The following is an 18729-nucleotide window of genomic DNA, read 5'->3' as shown; positions in this document are numbered from 1 at the left end:
TTTGATACTAACTGCATTTGTTAAGAAACAGATTGACTTTGCAAAAACACTCGAGCGTGCTGTAAACATGTGGTGCGGAGAGCTTTTTTTTTCACCACTACAGACATGATTCACAAAGTGTTTGCAATAAATTCTGTTTGCTTTAACCTGCTTGCAGCACCAGATGGGCACAGTTTGCTTCATAAAACAACAGTGCCAGAGAACACGGACCATTTAAACTCATTTATGTGTTCCCGGAGGAAAGCAATATCCTAAATAAGTCCTCCTCTGCCTTTCATTTACTTCTTCTAAACATAGATGGGATTTTTTTTTTGTGCGTTGAAGAATTTTCCCGTCCTTCTTCTGAAACGCCGCTCTCGACAAACAAACTGTGGAATGTCTCTCCCTGATATTTACGAGTGTCACTTCACCCTGTCATTATTTTTCTTACATCTTAATTTTACAGTGACGTTCGGTGAAGAGCAACAACTCAAATCCTTCAATCAGCTTCAGACTGTAATCATCTGCAAATGAGATATTGTGCTTCACTTATTAGCCTCAAACAGGTCTCACAAAGAGTGGAGATGTTTGTCTCTTTCCGTTTCGTCTGTGGGCAGGTAGCAGAAATGATTAAGATATCTGTGATCATAATTCCCACATTTAAAAAAACATCCTGAGGCTAAAAGCGGCACCAAAACTGGCGCCGACCTACGAGAATCTCAGAGAAAACAAGACATTTTTAAAAGTGTATTTGACAGCGAGTGAGTTTACAGAGATGGCGGACGGTGGAGATGACGCTCTACTGCTTGGACAGTTTGCAGCGCAGATAAACTCTGACTAATCATCAAATACTAAGTTTGCTTTTCAGACCCCAGATTGTTCACCAGACTAATAAATGCATTTTAAATAATCCCCAAGTCAAGTAAATACATACATGACGGTGACTTCATGGTCATCACTGAATTATCCACTAAAGTTTGAACAATATGTTGAATTACTAGTTTTAATTAATTAATTGAATTTGAATAATTAATAGTTTTTGTTTTTTTTAGCTGGAGAATATAACATGTTGATGGTATATCAAGTCAATATTTGACTTTGTTTTATATATGAAAATTGATTTTTATCTATTTTATCTGTCTATATACATTTTCTTTAAAAAAAAAAAAAAAATCAGGTTTATATGTATTAATTCATATTTTTATTTTTCATCACCCCCTGAGCTCCCTCAGCTCCCCTCAGCAGCTCTGACAACAGTTCTTGCATTAAACACCCAGAACTACTTCCAAGTACTATTTGATCCAGGCTGGTCTCACTCTTCCATGAATGGCGGTTGGAGTTAAAACAGCGTGGGATACTTGTTTTCCTTTTCACATAATTGCTCAACCGGAGCGAGAACTGCCCCACATGTTCCCCATTTACAAACAAAATCCCCGGGTTCAGTCACAGCTGAAACACACTGCCACCGTCATCTGAGAGCGTTTATCCTGAAATTACTGCTTCGACCTTTTGAACAGCCTACAACCAAGGAGACACTAAATGTATTTAGTGTTGATACTCAGAATAACTGTTGTCTTTCAGTTTCTGTTTCTGTCTTTTTTTCCGTACCAAAGTCTCTGTATTTATTTATTTTTTTAAACCCTATTACTTCAGGAGGTGACCTTTTCCCATATCATGTCTCAGATTCCATTTCTGGGCGACACGATGCCTTACGCACACAAAACAAAGGATCCACGGTGTCAGGAGAAATTGATCGTGCAGTCTGGAGGTCAGAGGATTTTGACCTTCTGATATTGTGTAACGCCACCGGGCGAGAAAAATGACACAGGATTACAGATGGAGGCAGAGAGAGGGAGGACCGGGGAAAGATAGCCTCTCTCTCTGTAGTGCGCTGTGAGCTTGAATGTCACCTACAGTGAATTATATCAGGGTGGGCTTTGCTCATTCCTCCAGAAATTAATATATTAAATCATTTTTGGTGCCTTTCGACTATTAATGAGAATATCATGTGAAAACAGGACACCTTTTCTCTTCCCACATGAATCTTAATGCATTTTTCACATTAGTCTGAGATCAAATAATTTGCTGTGAGCTTTAGTTTCTCAGCCATACATCCACTAAAAAGTGTGATCAGAATATCAGAAGGCGCGATGCATAGTATGACAGTATTTTGTATGTAGGTGGCATAAAAAGTTGTTGTTTGCCAAGGAACACGCTCTCGAAAAGCAAAGCAGCCTGCCGCAGCTTGATAAGAGTGCGAGTTTCTAGAAAAACAAAACATGATTTAAATATGCAGGGTCTCCCAGGGCTGAGACATTGACTAGCAAATGAAAAGAGAAAAGGGCCTGCCGTTGGCGTGACAACGGCCTCACCAGTGGTAACAGGCGTTAGGCTACTAAGGCCGGGCTGCCATCCAAATCTCTAGCAAATGAGCCACAAAAACCAGCACACACCTGCAAACACACATCATGCAAATGTGGCTGTAGGTGGGTTCGGAGGGTCCTGTAGTGAAGTCAGATCGATAGAAGTGAGGGTATCCTACCTTGGTAAAGAAGAGCAAACCCCTGGGCCTGGTTGGTGCGGTCCGAGAAGAAGTAGAGGATGACGAAGTCGCCTGTGATGTTCACCAGCTCCCGCGGTGGGCTGCGCCAGTCGAAGCGGGCCACTACTTGGTTTGTGTAGCCGTCCAGTAGCTCCACCATGTCAGTCTGGTCGGAGATGTCAAAGAAGGTGAAGTTGAAAAGGATGGCGGATGATCCAGGGACCTGGATGGTCCAGTAGCACACACGGCCAGCCATGTATTTATCGGGGAAGTCGGGGGAATAGATAACTCCCGATGGAGAGGAGTAGTTCCCTCCGCAGGCTCCTACTCGAGCTAAAAGAAAAGACAAAATGAGGGGAAACGATCAGTGATTTTCCTGTCTATGCACTGATATGGGTTATAATTGGTCTTGTGAGCACCTTCATGTGTTGGTGTTAATCTGAAACACTGAATGGGTGTCATCCCCAACACCCATCCACATCAAAAACAGTTTTTTACTTTGTGAATATTATCGCTAATTTACAAAACGATTGTGACATACACAGTAAGAAAGAGGAGTATTGCATCAGCATCCAGTGTCAATAAATACTTGAGGTAAAAGGACTCCATTTGAGGAAAGAACATGTTGGATTAGTGCAGAGATAAAAAAAAAATCTAGTTTTCTCAAAACTTCAGCTGGAGAATGAGAATGTATTTAATACGTAAAATATCATAAACTATGAAGCCAACTTTTAGTTTAGTGTACAGTAGTGTGGACAGCTGTGGGTCCCATCAAACCTCGTGGACATAATCTGAATTTAACATATTTATTCAAGATATAAACATACAAACTGTAGGCACTGACCCAAGCAGCACAAAAGATGTTTACCACAGAGTTATTTTCTCTTCATCTCCAACAGTTTTTTGAATTGATACCAAATCACAGTATAGACGTGAAAAGTCCACAGAATTAGAGAAGAGTCGATGCTCACTGTCGAAGATGATGACCCAGCCGTCTCCACCGCAGGGCTGCGTGTGGTCCCCGAAGCAAACGTGGTTACACTCCATGCTGGGCGACTCGCCGTGGTCACGCAGGTCCCCTTCGTTGCCACAGAAACAGGCGTATCCGGACTCCATACCGGCAAGCTGCAGAGCACAAGGGGATTCATGCAAATCATTGCATCAGCAATTCAAAACAAACTTTGGGCCATGCAAATCATTATGAATCCATTTGACACGGGTGCCGCTGAGGGAGACATTGAGCGATTTACGCTATTTTCTGAAAAATGTCAAAATCATACATGATTACACAACAACTATGGATACATTTAAAATAATCCAGTTACATATGTTATAAGGTAAATGTTTCTCACGCTAGTTTTACGTGAATTGTGTAACACGTGAAAGTGACTTCAGCCTAAAGTGCCCAAAATGCTCTTTTATGCTGTAAGCTGAATCTGTGCAGCCACAACCCCTCATCTGATTAGAGGCCTCATTTCAAACACACAGCTGCACACAGGGTGTTAAGAATAAACCTCGCAGAAATAACACCTCTCTATCTCTCAAATCCAAGCTGCTGGTTTTCAGGAGAAAGTGTCGGAGGAGGAATGTGAAACGTCAAAAAATCTTCACGCGTCTCGACCTCACCAACACTGGCCGCTTGTTCTCAAAAGAGTTATTGTCCTTCATCCAGAAGGACGCCATTGTTCCATTTCCAAGCCCCTAAATGAGTTCGCCAACTGAAGGTACTGCATCACTTCCCACTCTGTGTCTTTTCTCATAGAGTAAGAATTCATGGAGCCTCTTCTCTCGCGTCAAGCTGCAGCGTCGTCGTTGCATTATTCTATCTGATGCGTTCATGCTTGAGAACACAAACACGAATAGTTTTGGCGGCGCCAACGAGCGATGGATTGCTGTCTTGCTCATCCGGCATGCTCTTTGTCAGAAAGTCACACAGGACGCACACTTCCGACCGCCGAGGACAGTGACGGTCCAAGGGTAGGCAGATGATGCTGTTTCCAGTAACATCTGCCCAACTCAGAGAGGGAGGGGAGGGGGGAGGGGGGGCTGTCAGTGTCTGTTAATGCAGCCGGCGCTGAAGCGGATGTGCTGAGACAGAAAACGAACACCTGGCACTGTTCGTGGCTGAAACAATGGCATGCCAGACACAAAACGCATTGAAGAGGTGGTGCCCACTGGGCTAATAACCATTCATTTCCAGCTGTCAGCCTTGATTATTGTGATGATTTGTCATCTGCTGGTTGATTTCATACAGGAAGTTTGATGGCAGAATAAAGGGGGCTTTATGGTGATAACTGCCAGGAAACTGCCCATAAATGCAGATCATTTACATGAAAACTTGATGACTGCAAGGGACGACTCGTGTCTATCATGGACGACAATTTAATGGATGTTTAGTCATCCAATAAGTCTTCACACTTGAAGTAACAAGATGAAGCATTTACTACTTAAATTACCTAGGTTTTTTTCCTTTGAGTTTTCCATATTTGGAACTTCTTCTCCAACCAAACCTGCCAGCTCTAATCCGACTTAAAATAAAAAGCTTGGCTTCTCCTGGGGTACTAGGTTTTCATTTAAATTTTATACATGTCTAATTTCATTACAAACCTCACCTTGTATCTCTGCTTCCTACAGAAGCTGATACAGTTCTGGATCGTCAGTTTGTTGGAGGTCTCACTGGTGCCGGAGAGAGTGGGGGGGTCGCCGCTGTCTTTGAAGCAGCCCAAGTTCCCGGGCACTGAAGAAGAAACAAGAGGAGCGAAAAAACATGATCAGCTACATGCAACACATTATGTAGATGTGTCAGTAACACATAAGAACATCTCGTGTAAATGCTTTCTGGTTTTTCTCATGTACAGCAGATCAGTGTATTTGTGTGATGGAGTTTCATGTCCATCCTTAATTTGGACATTTATATCATCGATCCAGCAAACTCTACAACAAATGGTCAAAATAAACAAACAAAACAAACAAAGCCAGCAGGTTCAGCAAGGGACAACTTCCGCTTTTAAAATGTTTTGGTTCGTACGCTGCATGCTGTGAACCCTCATTGTCTCATGGTTTTGTTTAAGCTGCGCAAGTTTCTTCATCATGTTTGTGATTAACAGTTCACCTCATCGACCCGAGAACAATCTACCATGACACACGCAACAAGTATTCAGGCCTCTGTTTGAAAGTTTTGGTGAGAAATGCCAAGACGTGAGACAACTATTTGGCTTCTGAGGAAAAGAGAAGATGATGAGGAGGAGGAGGGGTTGGAGAGAGGCAACGAGGACAAGAGAAAAAGGGGTGAAGGGGACGGGGATGTTTGAGTCGGAGCGACACAGAACTGGAATCTGGAAAATGTACCCTGTCAGATGAGAGCAAGTTGCATCAGATCAGGCGTATAGCAGTTTCTACTTGTGTGACTGTGTGTGTGTGTGTGTGTGTGTGTGACTGTGTGTGTGTGTGTGTGTGTGTGTGTGTGTGTGTGTGTGTGTGTGTGTGTGTGTGTGTGTGTGTGTGTGTGTGTGTGTGTGTGTGTGTTTGTGTTTCTGTGTGTGGTGAAAGATCTAATTTTCTGATGTCTAACGTGCCAAGAAAAAAAATTCAAAATCATAATCATATAATACACTCTTCCACATGGCATTTGGCAAACGGCCACAACTGGAAGGAGGCCAAGTCCAACACTTTATGACTACATTAAACTTTTTTTATCGAAACATTTAACATTTTAAAGATAATGTTTAACCTATAAGAGCACAAACGGGATATTAAACATAAGTAGGTATCAATATCATAATTAAAGCTACAGTTTGTGGTTCTGACTGGCTGTACCTACATACTTCAGTCAAGCTTTCATAAAACAATGGAAGTTATCAGTTATTTTACTTAACTCCCCCCCCCCCCCCCCCCTCTACCACCACCACCACCACCACATTGAAATGTTTGTTTCTTTGTTTGTTGGTCAGCGTGAGACAAACAGGTCCAACAATCACAGAGAGATCACTGACCAGACAGATAGATGGAAGATGGAGGCTGACACCTTTCCGGATCACATTCAAGCAGATGAATCAGCCTGTCTCTCTCAATCTACTGTGTGTTCATCAGAAACTATGCAATCCTTCAAAATCTGGCACAGTGATTAAACACTCCAAAGCCTTTACATTCAATGTAATAGCTCAGGAAGTGCCAATAAAGCCTCCAGCAGTTTATATCCCATTTTTCATTTGTTTTTTTATTGCAATTCAAATGGGCTTACTCGTGTTTCATTCCAATGCTGTGAGGTGAAATGAATTTGACAAACAGAAGTTAATGCTGAAATCTGAAAGTAATTTCCACTGCAAGTATGAAAAAAGCTCTTGAGTCTAATTGGAAGTGGTGTCATCCGGCCGTCGTGTATAAAGAGACCTCATTAGTGAAAGACGGAGAAGACAAGAGCAAAGACTGTGTCCAAAATAGCTGTCAATGCTGCTTTACGATATAATGAGGATGCAAAAATCCAACGCATGTGACACGACAAAACATTCTTGTTCTATATCAACTGTTTAAAATTTCCCCCAAAAAACATCTTTTAACACAAAACGAATGCAGTCATGTAACTAAAAATAACTTTAAACCACTGGGAACAGGTCAAATCTGCTATTTCAATTATGCACAGGAAAACAATTACCTTTCAAATTTATAATTTCAAAAATCTCTATAAGTCTCTATGTTTGTCCTTCGCCCAGCTTGAGGACCGTTTGCCTCATCTGCTTCAAACTCGGCCGGTGTGTTGGTGGATCCCTGAGGTTGTGAACTGATGAGTTTAGTGCGATTTGGACTTGCGACATGTTCAATATCAATACATTTTCATTAAAATGCGTCATTAAAATGCGTCATTTAAATGCGAGATTAAAATGACGGCAAACCAGGCAGCACCAGCCCAATAACCTGTTAACCCCAGCTACGTGGGCATGGCCTCAGAGAGGATCACCGCCGAGAGCACCGGTTGGCCTCAGATCAAATCTACTCGCTTTCTTTGTTTTTCATCCGTGGATGCTGCGTGGGGCCTGCTTCTACTTCAGCATCGCCACATTGGGTTTACAAGGGAGCTGAGCGGATATTAAAAGGTGACGTGAAGACATTACAGACCACAAGCTTCCACAGTGACCATTGGACCACTCAGCAAACACGGAGGACAACATGGAGGCGCAGGAGGAGTACTTTGAACGCACTCCTGTTTCCTGTGAAAGATAGTGCATGCAAAGAGGAAGCATCTACTACAACTAAGAGTATTTCCAACTACCTTACCACTCCTCTGCTCAATAGGATACTTAAGAAAGCCCGTCAGGAAAGCAAAAAGTCCCCGATGCCAGAAGATATCAGCGACATCATCAATCGTCTGTCACACAAGGTGCAGGATGAGATGGACATTACTGACTCTACTGTCAGAATAAACAATGACAACACAACAGAATTCACCAAAGCCGTAGTTAAAGACCTTTGCAAGGAGTTTGGATCTCCAAAAAAGCTGCTGGCGCCTCCAATGCCATCAAAAAATACATCTTTTTCATCTTTTGTACACAGCAATACCACAAATTGGTGACTTTGAACCGGCATTGCACTATTCTTTTGAATTTGAGACATAAAAGCATAAAATATTTGTTCGTGTCTGCACATGACAGGAGAGTTAATTGTGTTGACTTATTTTCGGGCATACAAATATGAATCCAAATGCAAAACAGGCAAGGCAAGGCAAATGTATTTGTATAGCACATTTCAACAACATTAAATATTAAATATAGCCGAATATATAACAAAAAAACAGTGAAATAGTTTCTCCACATATTGATAAAAGAGAGCCAGACATGTGTTTGATCATAAGTTAGATACTACAGACGAGCATGTCCTGTCTGTTTGTACACCAACTCTGTCTGGATTTGTAAATGCACCACAGTCTGACAACAAGCTCAGAGACTGTGAAGCTGTCCTTCCCCTGATACTGTACTCCAACACTGTCCTACAACTGAGAAGCTCCCGAGCTCTGCCTGTCAGACACGCGGGAAGAGTTTGTTTGACGACAGCAAGTTCCACCAGTGAACAACTGGCAGCCGGTCGTTGACGGTAAGAAACAGAAAAACTCTTGATCCATTTTAACATCTTTTGAAATATATTGATATTCTGCCAACAAAGAAAATGGGGTATGGATTCGCATGCATCTCAGATTGAATATTTACAATATCACTGTTGAGTAGCAACACTGAAAACTGCCTTCATGAACCAAAGTGACCCTAATAAAGACCACACACGTCCATTGTCTCTGGGATGCCAGTTGTTGCCAGAGTTGTCTTTTTCATCGGCACGAACACTTCTCTCCATGCACGACAGATTCTGCAGATTCTTTCTGTCAGACTGAGGCACAAAGGCTCTTCGGGGAAAAAGTGTGACGTGTTGGATTCCACGCAAATTGTTGTCCGCAAGAATGCCCACCACAGACTGAGAAAGGTGAAGTAGGGTGAAGAGGAAGAAATGACTGAGGGCCGCTCCCCTTTGTTACACTGGTGTTTGCTGACCGTAAAATGACCGGCGAGCTTTCGGTTGCAGCCATGAATCGCTGCAGTGCGGAACAGTGTTTGACAGATGACTCAACACTTGGAGACAAAGTTTTCAGATTCTCGCTGACCAGCAATAAATTGTGTGCAATATTCTTTTTTTTTTAGCCACGACCAGGCCAGAGGTTTATTAGTGGATTAATCTGTTGTTATTTACTATTATTCCATGTTGCACACTCGCACATTAAAGGTGAATTATATGACAAGTTAAAGACGAACATGACAGTAAAAAGAATGTTTGAGGTCCCTCGTATTTTCAACCCACAGCGCAGGTTTCTTTATGGGTTGCTCAAACTGGATTAACCCCAGTCAAGTGTGCAACAGGGGAGGCAAGAAGAGAGAAGAGATAAACACCTGGTTGGGAACCAGCAACCTCCCTCCGAGCAAGGCAGGCAGATACCACTTCAATGGAGCCTTTGAAAAGCAGAGAGGAAAATGCTACTGCAGGGCTCAGCCGCCAGATTAAAGGAAGCAATGCTCTTTTTTCACTTTGCTTTGACAGGAAGATTGCAGACTACAGTCAATTTATCGTTCTTTGTCCTCCTTTCGTCCCAGGGGCTGCGAGGCTACGGCTGTACAGCAGCGAGTGGTGGGATCGTATCACACCACAACCGGTGGAACTGAGGAGGAGGCTGGTTTGTGCTCCACCTTCCTGCACGCACAGGGCTATCCAAAACAAAATGTAGAATTGTTCTTAATGAAAACTCTTGCAAACATCTGCTTTGCAGGCACAACAAGTGCAAATGTCTCCATATACAGAAAAATAAAAACAGATACTGCACACACTTCAAAGCTGCTGGTGGAATTTAGAGTTTAACAAGCCAGAGGGGAGAAATGGAGGAAACACAAGGTGCATAAAGGCTCCAGGAAGCCCAGACCAGACCTCTGAAAACATCAGGAGATCTCAGCGGGAGGATGGACTCCCACAAAGTTAAAGAAAAATGAAGAAAAAAAAAACCTCACAAAAAAAACCAAAACAGACAGACAGCTAAACTACAGAAAAAGAGCAGTCAGTTTGCCTTCCCACAATGCAACGCAGCGCAATGCAGACAGGAGGCAGTGGGCAAATCAACAAAGTTCATGGGTGTCTGTCTAGCAGACACCTCAGACACAACAACACCCCGACCCAAAACACATCAGAGACAAAGAGCAGGGAAGAACACAGAGGGACTCAACAAACAACATCAAACATGTGCAGCAGCCTCTGCCAAGTGCACTTGGCAGGGAGCACTTGCAAGCAGGTTGATGGGGGGGGGGGGGGGGGGGTTCAAACATGTTGAGGAAACATAATTACAGTTATAAATTTCTGTGACATCCAGTGGGTAAAACACGAGAGAAATGGAGGGTGAGAGAGAGTTAAAGAATTGTTGTCTTTGTTACAGGACCGAGGGTGTTTATTTACTCTTGAAGAGACAACATGGAGAACATGAACCTTTAAAATCCTTTTTAATCACTGAAACGCTGGAGAATTTTAGTAGAAAAGCTTTTCTCACATCCCATAATCTACATGAGAAGTTATGATGATGAAGAACAAATCTACACAGAAGAGTGTGAAATAAAACTTGAAATAGATTTTTTTTTTTTTTAAACATCCTAATTTTGCCAAATTCAGGGCATTGTCACACTTGGAAGTGCAGACCAATGTCCGAACCACGGTTCAGGTTTTTGTTGCATTGTACACAGTTGACGCAGACAGTTTTGGTTTCACATCAAAATCTGTGGAGCGCTCTGCAGAACTTTGCATGACATCGTCCTGTCCTTATCATTCACGTGGGCTGCATGTCCCGACACTTGACGTTGATTGATTTGTATGTGGATGCTTGTTCCGTTTGAATGGTGAAAAATGATTGAACAGATTCCTTTTGTTGCCACCCTACTATTATTATCATGGTACTACTACTACCACGACCGTTACTGCCGTCACTTGTTAAAAGTTTTGGCATTTTTAAGCGGTTTCTTTTCAAGTTGAGTTTTCATTTCTTTTTTGGACCAAATTACATTTAAATAAATGGCTTCCTCCTCTCCCCACGTGCTGCCATGACTCATTTTCACTTTTTGTTTAATTGGTGACGATAGCCTGCCTAAACTTGTTGGTCCGAAAGTCTGAAAAATCATAAAAGTGTTTTCAAACCATTGTTTAGTTTGATCAGGACTGAGTCCACCTCTTTTCGCTGAACAAAATTCTGGGCCTTCGGTCCGGACCATAATCCGAGGCACGTTTTACATCTGCTATTGAACCAAACTGAAAAGTCCAAATGTTTAGATGCCAGGAATTTTTGCACGTGAACCTCATGTGTTTTTTCTTTAAGAGGACCAATAAAAAGATGTGAAAGCCCCGCTCAGATATTTCAAACTTTAAACACTTGAAGACTTTGGCTTTTTATTTTCCTCAAACAGGGTATCAAAAACTGTCATTTGGTATTATGGCTTATATTGTTCTGAATAAATGAAACCCATATTTCTGAGTCAGGCGCTGTATAAGCCAATCTGTACATAAACTTTTAATCTAAAGTTTAGTCAGTTAGACTGTACCGAAGAAAACATCTTAACTTCCGTAACATGTTCAGCTTTACTTCTATCCTGTCGCATATTCATTACGTGGGCTTTGGAAGTGACATCTGTCAGGTGGTTTTATTTAGTTGCTTGTTCTTTCAGTAGGAAAACAGTGAATGGCCTGTGAGCTTTTGCCTGAAGAATCCTGGGCGTGGGAATATGAAAGGTCAGTTTAAAGCGGCTGACTGACTGCCCACACAGATCATAAATGATATCGCCCTGTGGCTTCACTGCGTGGGTGATGGCATGGGGTTTCTATAATGAATAATTACATGCAGTCATGGTGAAATCTACGCCACTTTTTATTTGTTACATCCAGCCATAGGAGAATGTATTTCTTTCAAGTAATGTGCTGTGTTGCTCAGTAGGCCTCGGCTCTGGACCCTCCCTCCTCGTTTTCATAATTGATGGAGCTCTGGACCTGCAGCCGCTCATTCAGGCTAATCAGTCCACCCAAGACATCAAGACTGACAAGCTGTTCTTCTGTCTCCATTTCATTTTTTTCTTCCACTTGTTATTGTTGTCTGGTATTGTGTCAGATTTTGTAGCATTTCAGTTGCGTGATCTACTTTAGGTAACAGTTTAATTTAACACTTGCAGGGGAGAGCTGCCATTTCGTTTAACCTCCTTTTCTCCTGTGTTTGTGTTGATAGGGAGAATTAGTATTGTCAACTTTTCTGTTAGTTTTGGTTTCAACTTATTGCTGGTTATTTTGGCCTGGGCTCCTCCTGAAGTTTTCATGCTCTGAAAAACTGGCAATAAACGACACGAAAAGTTGAATAAAATGACTCAAATCAAATCATTCATGCAGTCTGAAGTGACTCCCTTGGACTGAGCTGCGGTCAGAAGAGTACACTTTGCTCAAACTAATGCAGACTGATACCACAGTCTTAAAGAGCTGCTGGTTTAAATGAAACCAGTGTTTCTATTATTTTGTCTATTCCATTGATATCAGTGAAGGTATGCTAACCAACAGAAATACCTCTCTGTATAATGCAGCAGTTCAAAAGCACAACAAACTTCAGCCTCCAAAATGACCATATGGTAACTATTCATCCTGTACATCTGCAGGACTTTTAGACTGCATTGGTTTTAGCTTATTGATCAAATAATTAATTGATCAATTGTAAATAAACACATTAACACAGATCTGCCTGCTACATACACAACATGTTTCAAATGATGATTCAAAGCAGCATCACTGCAGAAAAAAAATATTCTCTTTCCACATCCCTGTGCAGACTGCAACAGTGTTTCCTCTTCTTTCATTGTTTACATTTGTCTCCATTATGGCATGCGTTGTCTTCTGACAGCTGTGTCGATGCATACACATTTAACTGTTTTTCTTTTTATGAATCACTGCCCTTGAGACACTCATTTCTTTGATCGTTTTAGTTATTGCTTTCCAACATTAAGTTTGACATCCCAGAGATGATGTTTTGATATCAAAGAAAGTGAGTGGCATTTACACACACAAAAAAAGCTGAGAATTATCTCTGGTTACAGCTTGTAAAAAGTATTTATCAAGTAAACACACTGGGAAAAAAAAAAAAAAAAAACCTTCAAATGAGCATTAAAGCAGCAGCTTGGCTTCAATTAAATCCCATCACAATAAAACCAGAGACAAATATTCATTAGTGCTTCCACATTAGAGACACGACGGAAAAGAAGTGAGGTTGAAAGTCGAAGCACGATTTTAAAAGCACATTCCTCAAGTGCTAAAAAGGCTCAATGCAAGTAATTTAAAACACAGGTATGTTGACGCCTTGGAAACTTTCCCACCAGTAATCCAACAGTAGCAGGTTAACCATTCAGATCTGAAGCACGCACGCACACGCACACGCACACACACACACACACACACACACACACACACACACACACACACACACACACACACACACACACACACACACACACACACGCCTCCTGAAACACACACTGCCTTCTGAGGACTGCTAAGTGCAACAAAGCAAGGAAACAACACTTATCACAGTTGGTGTTTATGTGATTTTTTTCCCCATTCCATCCCGTTCTGTTTCTCTGCCTGTATTCCTCGCTCCGTCTCCCTTTCATTGTGTCTCGGCCCCATTTATTACCCCTTTTGTAGGACAGTATACTCAATACATAAACAAATACAGCTGCTGCATTTCATCAAGCCTGTGATTAGTCTTGTCGACTGCACCACAGCCCACGAGAACACAAGAGAATATGCCACAATTCCCCCCCAGGACAACCATTTCTGGAAACTCAGTATTGTTTGTAAGGAGGTGGGAGTGACCATTTTGTGTTTCTGCTGGGTTTATGCTTTGTTTTGTTTTTTATGAAGATCATAAATTCTCCGGCCAGTAAATGGGAACAGTTTACAGTTAGACAATAAAGAACTTATTATTGGACCGAATGAGAGAAGTATTTGTATCTAACAGACTGACTTTTCTAGCCGGATGCTCAAAACATGTGTGTGTGACAGAGAGAGAGAGAGATGCAGACGGGGATCCTCCACTGTATGTTGCTCATGCTTAATGCGTCTGTATGTCCTCTTTAATCCTGTTTTAACATTTCTGTGTGTGTGTGTGTGTGTGTGTGTCATCAAGGCTGTGTTGCAACAAGATTGAGATGGAGGAGATCAATGCTCCAGCCCTGGGATAGTGACTAACCATCTAATTAGAGGGAAGGAGGAAGAGCCAGAGCTTTAAATGAGTAATTAGTGCCTTCTCAGCGTCCAGGCTGAACAATGCAGGGAAGATATGAAAAATGGCCACCGAGCCGCATCGCTGCCTCCCCTGACAGACCAAGCAGCCTGTGTCCCGAGGAGTCTCGGAGGACTCGATAACAGGCCGGCTGGGAGATGACGAGATGAGCAGGCACTTTGTGACCACCTCGGGTGTCAGATAAGCTCTTCCATTTATCATCATTCACTTTCAAAGAGATAAACTTCTTGTTTGTGGCAGTCTCTCCTGGTTATTTGGAGGCAAAGGGGTGAAGTCTGCACAAATGTGGAACAAATAAGACACTATAGAAACAGTTTGAAAAACCAAATTCACAGCCAAATTCTGTCTTGATCAATGTTCAGAAGAAAAAAACTTTTTCACAAGGATATTTATGTATTTATTCCAAATGAATCCAGCAAACATGCAACTTTCATTTGATAGTTGAAATGCAAGTTCCATGTATATAAGTGAAGAGTAAAAGTGCATCATTGTTACATCATTCAGCCGGGACAACTGGCATAAAACAACTTCGCTAATGCACGGTTGCAAAGGACACTGAAACACAACAATGGAGAGAGAGAAAAAAAAGCCTTTTTTCCAAACATCCTTTGAAACATCGTGAGTAGAGGTAGTAATACATGACTAACAGCTAAAAGCTCCGGTAATGGTCCCATGGAGCTGCAGTACTCATTTCAACAATATGACAGTAAAGAACACCATAAATAACATGTTGGTGATTTTCTTAGATTAATTAGTCCTAAAACTAAACACATGGCTTGTTGTTCTCCAAGGGCCTTATTAAACGGGGAGTATAAATGTGCTCCATAAAATTAATGACAATTCTGTCTATTAGATAATTGAATACTGCATAAAGAGATGATAGACATCGTGATAGAGCCCCAAAAGTGAAGCCCAAATATCTGAAGAAATGGGCGCTTAATGGCAGCGCCATGACTTATTTTGTCTTTAATGGCTTAAATGTTTAAAGTCTATCTGATTGTCTGAATTCTGTCTGATGTGCCGCACTTTGGTCAACTTTTGTAATATTTAAATGTGCTGCAAAAAACTGACTTGACTTGGCTAATAGGCTACTACAACTTTCACTGTTGATGCAGTGCATCCTGGATTTCATGCTCAGGGTTGGCGAAGGTCTTCTGGCTTTCCCAATCGAAAATCTGACTTCAGGTGGAAGTTTCTGACTGGAAACTCGGAAATTTGGACTTCCCACTTCAAATAATTACGACTATGCTAAAGGATTTTGATCTAATTAACCTGAAAACAGGCAAAATGGCAAACGCACACACACTTTCTGCACAATATCCAATTAAAAATTACATTTATTGTACGTGTGCAGAGAAATGCTGATCTACATTTTGGCTGAGAGCCCTCATTCCTGAGCCCTAAAGTGGTTGACCTGCTACTCCTCTCCTCCTCCTTCCCAGACGAGCACTAAACAATGGCCAGCTACTTGTTCTCATTTGCAAACATTCTACACAACAGTGCTCCCCTCGTAATCAATACCTTTAATTCCCTAATACCTGGCTGATTTAACCCCGGCCATGTTGAATGAGGGAAGGAGCCAGAGAGAGAGAGAGAGAGAGAGAGAGAGCGAGGCGGCTGAGAGATGTGATCTACCTGACGTCCTCTGGCTTGTTTTGGTAAAAGAGTCTCGACTCTGGTTTCTGCTTAAGAGTTTCCTCACAGCAGTGCAGGCAGGTATTTCCCCTGAGGGAACGTGTGGGTGGAGCTACGAAGAGGTCAAAGATAAGAGGAAGATAACATTGAGTGTGCTCATGGACCCCCCACCAACTTTGCCAGGTAAGGACAGGTTTAAAACAGGTGAATGGGGTTGCGTGCAGGTTTGAACTAAATCTCTAAAGCTACTCAAACTGTGAGGACTCAATATATAAAATTGCTTTAAAAGGAAGAACTTTTCTGTGTTTATATGAATAATTTTAAATAATTAAGAGGTTGGGAGACAATAAGCGTGGCAGGTATTTGTTTTTTTTTAATTTATAAGCCTTAGACAGTGACGAGATAAATCTCAATAACACACCTTTTTAGTTTTGCTCGATTATCTGTTGTAAACCTTTCATGACATAACTTTGCTTTTTTGATTTCCATTTTTTTTCTTGTGAAAATATACTTTGAGATCTCCAAGCAAAAACTTAACAAGATATTGGTTATAAAGAATGACCAAAATGTCACTCCACAAAGAAGTTCTCTCTGAAAGCCTTTCTAACTGAATGTTACACTGTCCAAAGGACAGAAACACACTCACAGAAACACACAACCTTCTCCACTCAGTGACGCCTGAATCTGCCTCAGTATGCTGGTTGGGAGGGTTGGTTGTGGTGAAAGCTGGTACAAGACCACCGTGGGGAAATATTCTGCCTCTCCAAAGAATGACAGAGAGTGAGATAAATGCTGCAATAACAGAACCTGAAAGCATCCATCTCTGGTCGAGGCGGCCACAACAGCCACGAGGCAGGGCTGTGGTGCTTCAGTCTGGGCTTGGTTTCCAAACCACATGTCCGACTTGTCTCGACCTCTTGCTTATTTTGATTCGCACTTGTTCTTTTCTCAGACATTCACTCAACCATTTACTTTTGCTGCCACTCATGAATTCGTCAAAGATACTTTTCCCTTAGCCTGATTCAAATTGCTTCATTCTTTCACAGTAATTTTAGGAATAACACCTGTGTGTATTATCTAATTATTTGGTGTACTGAGTGGTTGGATGCAGTCTGATGGTGGCAGTCAGGTAAAACCTTCACTTCTTCATGTGACCTCCTTTGGACCAGTTCGGCTCCAATTTGGACTCGCAGTCTTGAATTAGAACAGAAACATTTAAATCAACTGAAGGAAAATGTAGCAACAATCCTCTTGATAATTAATTTATCACCCAAGAATAAATGTCAACAACTGTTGAGAGTCCCATGTTACTTTCGTCTGAAGTCTCACTTGTACAGAGCTAAATTGAATCTTTTGACCCCCCCGACCTGACTACAGTGACCCTGAAACTGAAACTTATGGATCAGTGTTACTCGCTCACCTTTCCTTTAAAAATTGTTGTAAGATTAGCATAGCTCTGTGCATCAGGCATAACAATGCATCCTCTGGTAACCATGAATGCCAACCAATCTCTATAGTAGATGTAGACATATTTCTGTGAATAAGTGAAAACTATGGCCTGCTGATCATGCTCTAGCAGTCAGGGGTGCACTAAAGTCATTAAGATTCACCCGCTGGGAAACTTGAATGGGCCAAATTTCATGACGCAAGCAATCACTAAAATCAACCCTGACCAACCGACACTGATCCCAAGAAATAAAAAACGAATCCACTCAATCACAAAAGGAGATCATTATTTTCTGCTACCATTTAATCTACAAACCTCAGATCTGGTATGTTTTATCTCTCTTTATTAAACAGCTTGTCTTGGCGTGGACAAGATGGACGTTTACAGCAACTGAGGTGAGTAAGTTCAAAAAAGACTTGTGTAAAACTTTGTAAGCCGCTGACACACGTAGAGCAACCTTGACACAAATACCTGATCACATTCATCCATCACTATGTCAAAGGTGATTCAGGTGTCCCACAACTTCAAAGTACCATTTAGCACCTTCATAAATCAGTCCTAATGAAGGCAATATCTCATCACTGCATATTTTCCTCAACGTTCAGCAATAAAACCCACGACCAAACACATAACTACTTTGTTTTAATGTCTTCAAGGTGCGACTGCTTCGCCTGCCAGATGGATGTGGTGCCGCTGGTTTTCAGACTATTGTTCTACGATGACAGACATGGTTAATCAGACATGCCCTCAATTGCTCAAATGGATAAAAGTATAACATGCCGTGTGTAAGCTATTCATGCATTAAGCTGGCTAAATGTTCAGGTGCAAACACATTGACAGCTCTATGACAAAAGTAATATCTCAAAATATCTCAAAGCGGGGGATGGTGGCCGGCGGATAATGAGGCTCATTACACAACACAGCAGCTATTGTCGGCCGTGGTAACAATGTCTGAAATAAAAGAGAGTGTAAACGTTAAGTATCACGCTCTTTCATGAAAATTATTACCTGAAAGGAAACGTTACAGCACGGGGCAGTTTCGGTGTTAAAGAGGGTGTATCGCCCGTTATTATTCCTCAGTTTAACAATTCTGATTAGATGGATTAAAATGGAGTCCTGTACTTTTATTTACTTTAAAATAAAAAATAAAAAATAAAAAACTAGCCACAGTGCACCAAAACAGGGGAAAACTCACAGCTGCTGCAGGGCGCTCTGCTGCAGGAAGTCACAGTGGCATAACAAGTTTTTCTTGGTTATATGCTGTTGAGAGATGTGCTCCCTATGTGCAGA

General features: G+C 41.7%; 1 protein-coding gene across 2 annotated transcripts in view; it reads right to left on the bottom strand.

Moving 5' to 3' along the window:
• The window catches only part of kremen1 (kringle containing transmembrane protein 1), a 56907-nt gene that overhangs the window by 4269 nt on the left and 33909 nt on the right, over window positions 1–18729 (bottom strand). For both annotated transcript variants that reach the window (XM_069178441.1, XM_069178443.1), the window contains exons 4-6: window positions 5134–5258; window positions 3493–3646; window positions 2522–2854 (exon numbers count right to left, since the gene is read on the bottom strand). In XM_069178441.1, coding sequence (XP_069034542.1) covers window positions 2522–2854; window positions 3493–3646; window positions 5134–5258 — 612 coding nt within the window. The remainder of the gene's footprint in view (window positions 1–2521; window positions 2855–3492; window positions 3647–5133; window positions 5259–18729) is intronic.

This window comes from Embiotoca jacksoni, unplaced genomic scaffold, assembly GCF_022577435.1.
Source record: "Embiotoca jacksoni isolate LCO1_2020_lvr unplaced genomic scaffold, fEmbJac1.0.p SCAF_8, whole genome shotgun sequence".
Lineage (NCBI taxonomy): Eukaryota > Metazoa > Chordata > Actinopteri > Embiotocidae > Embiotoca > Embiotoca jacksoni.
Note: the sequence above shows the minus strand (reverse complement) of the source record. Positions and strands in the feature narration are given on the sequence as shown.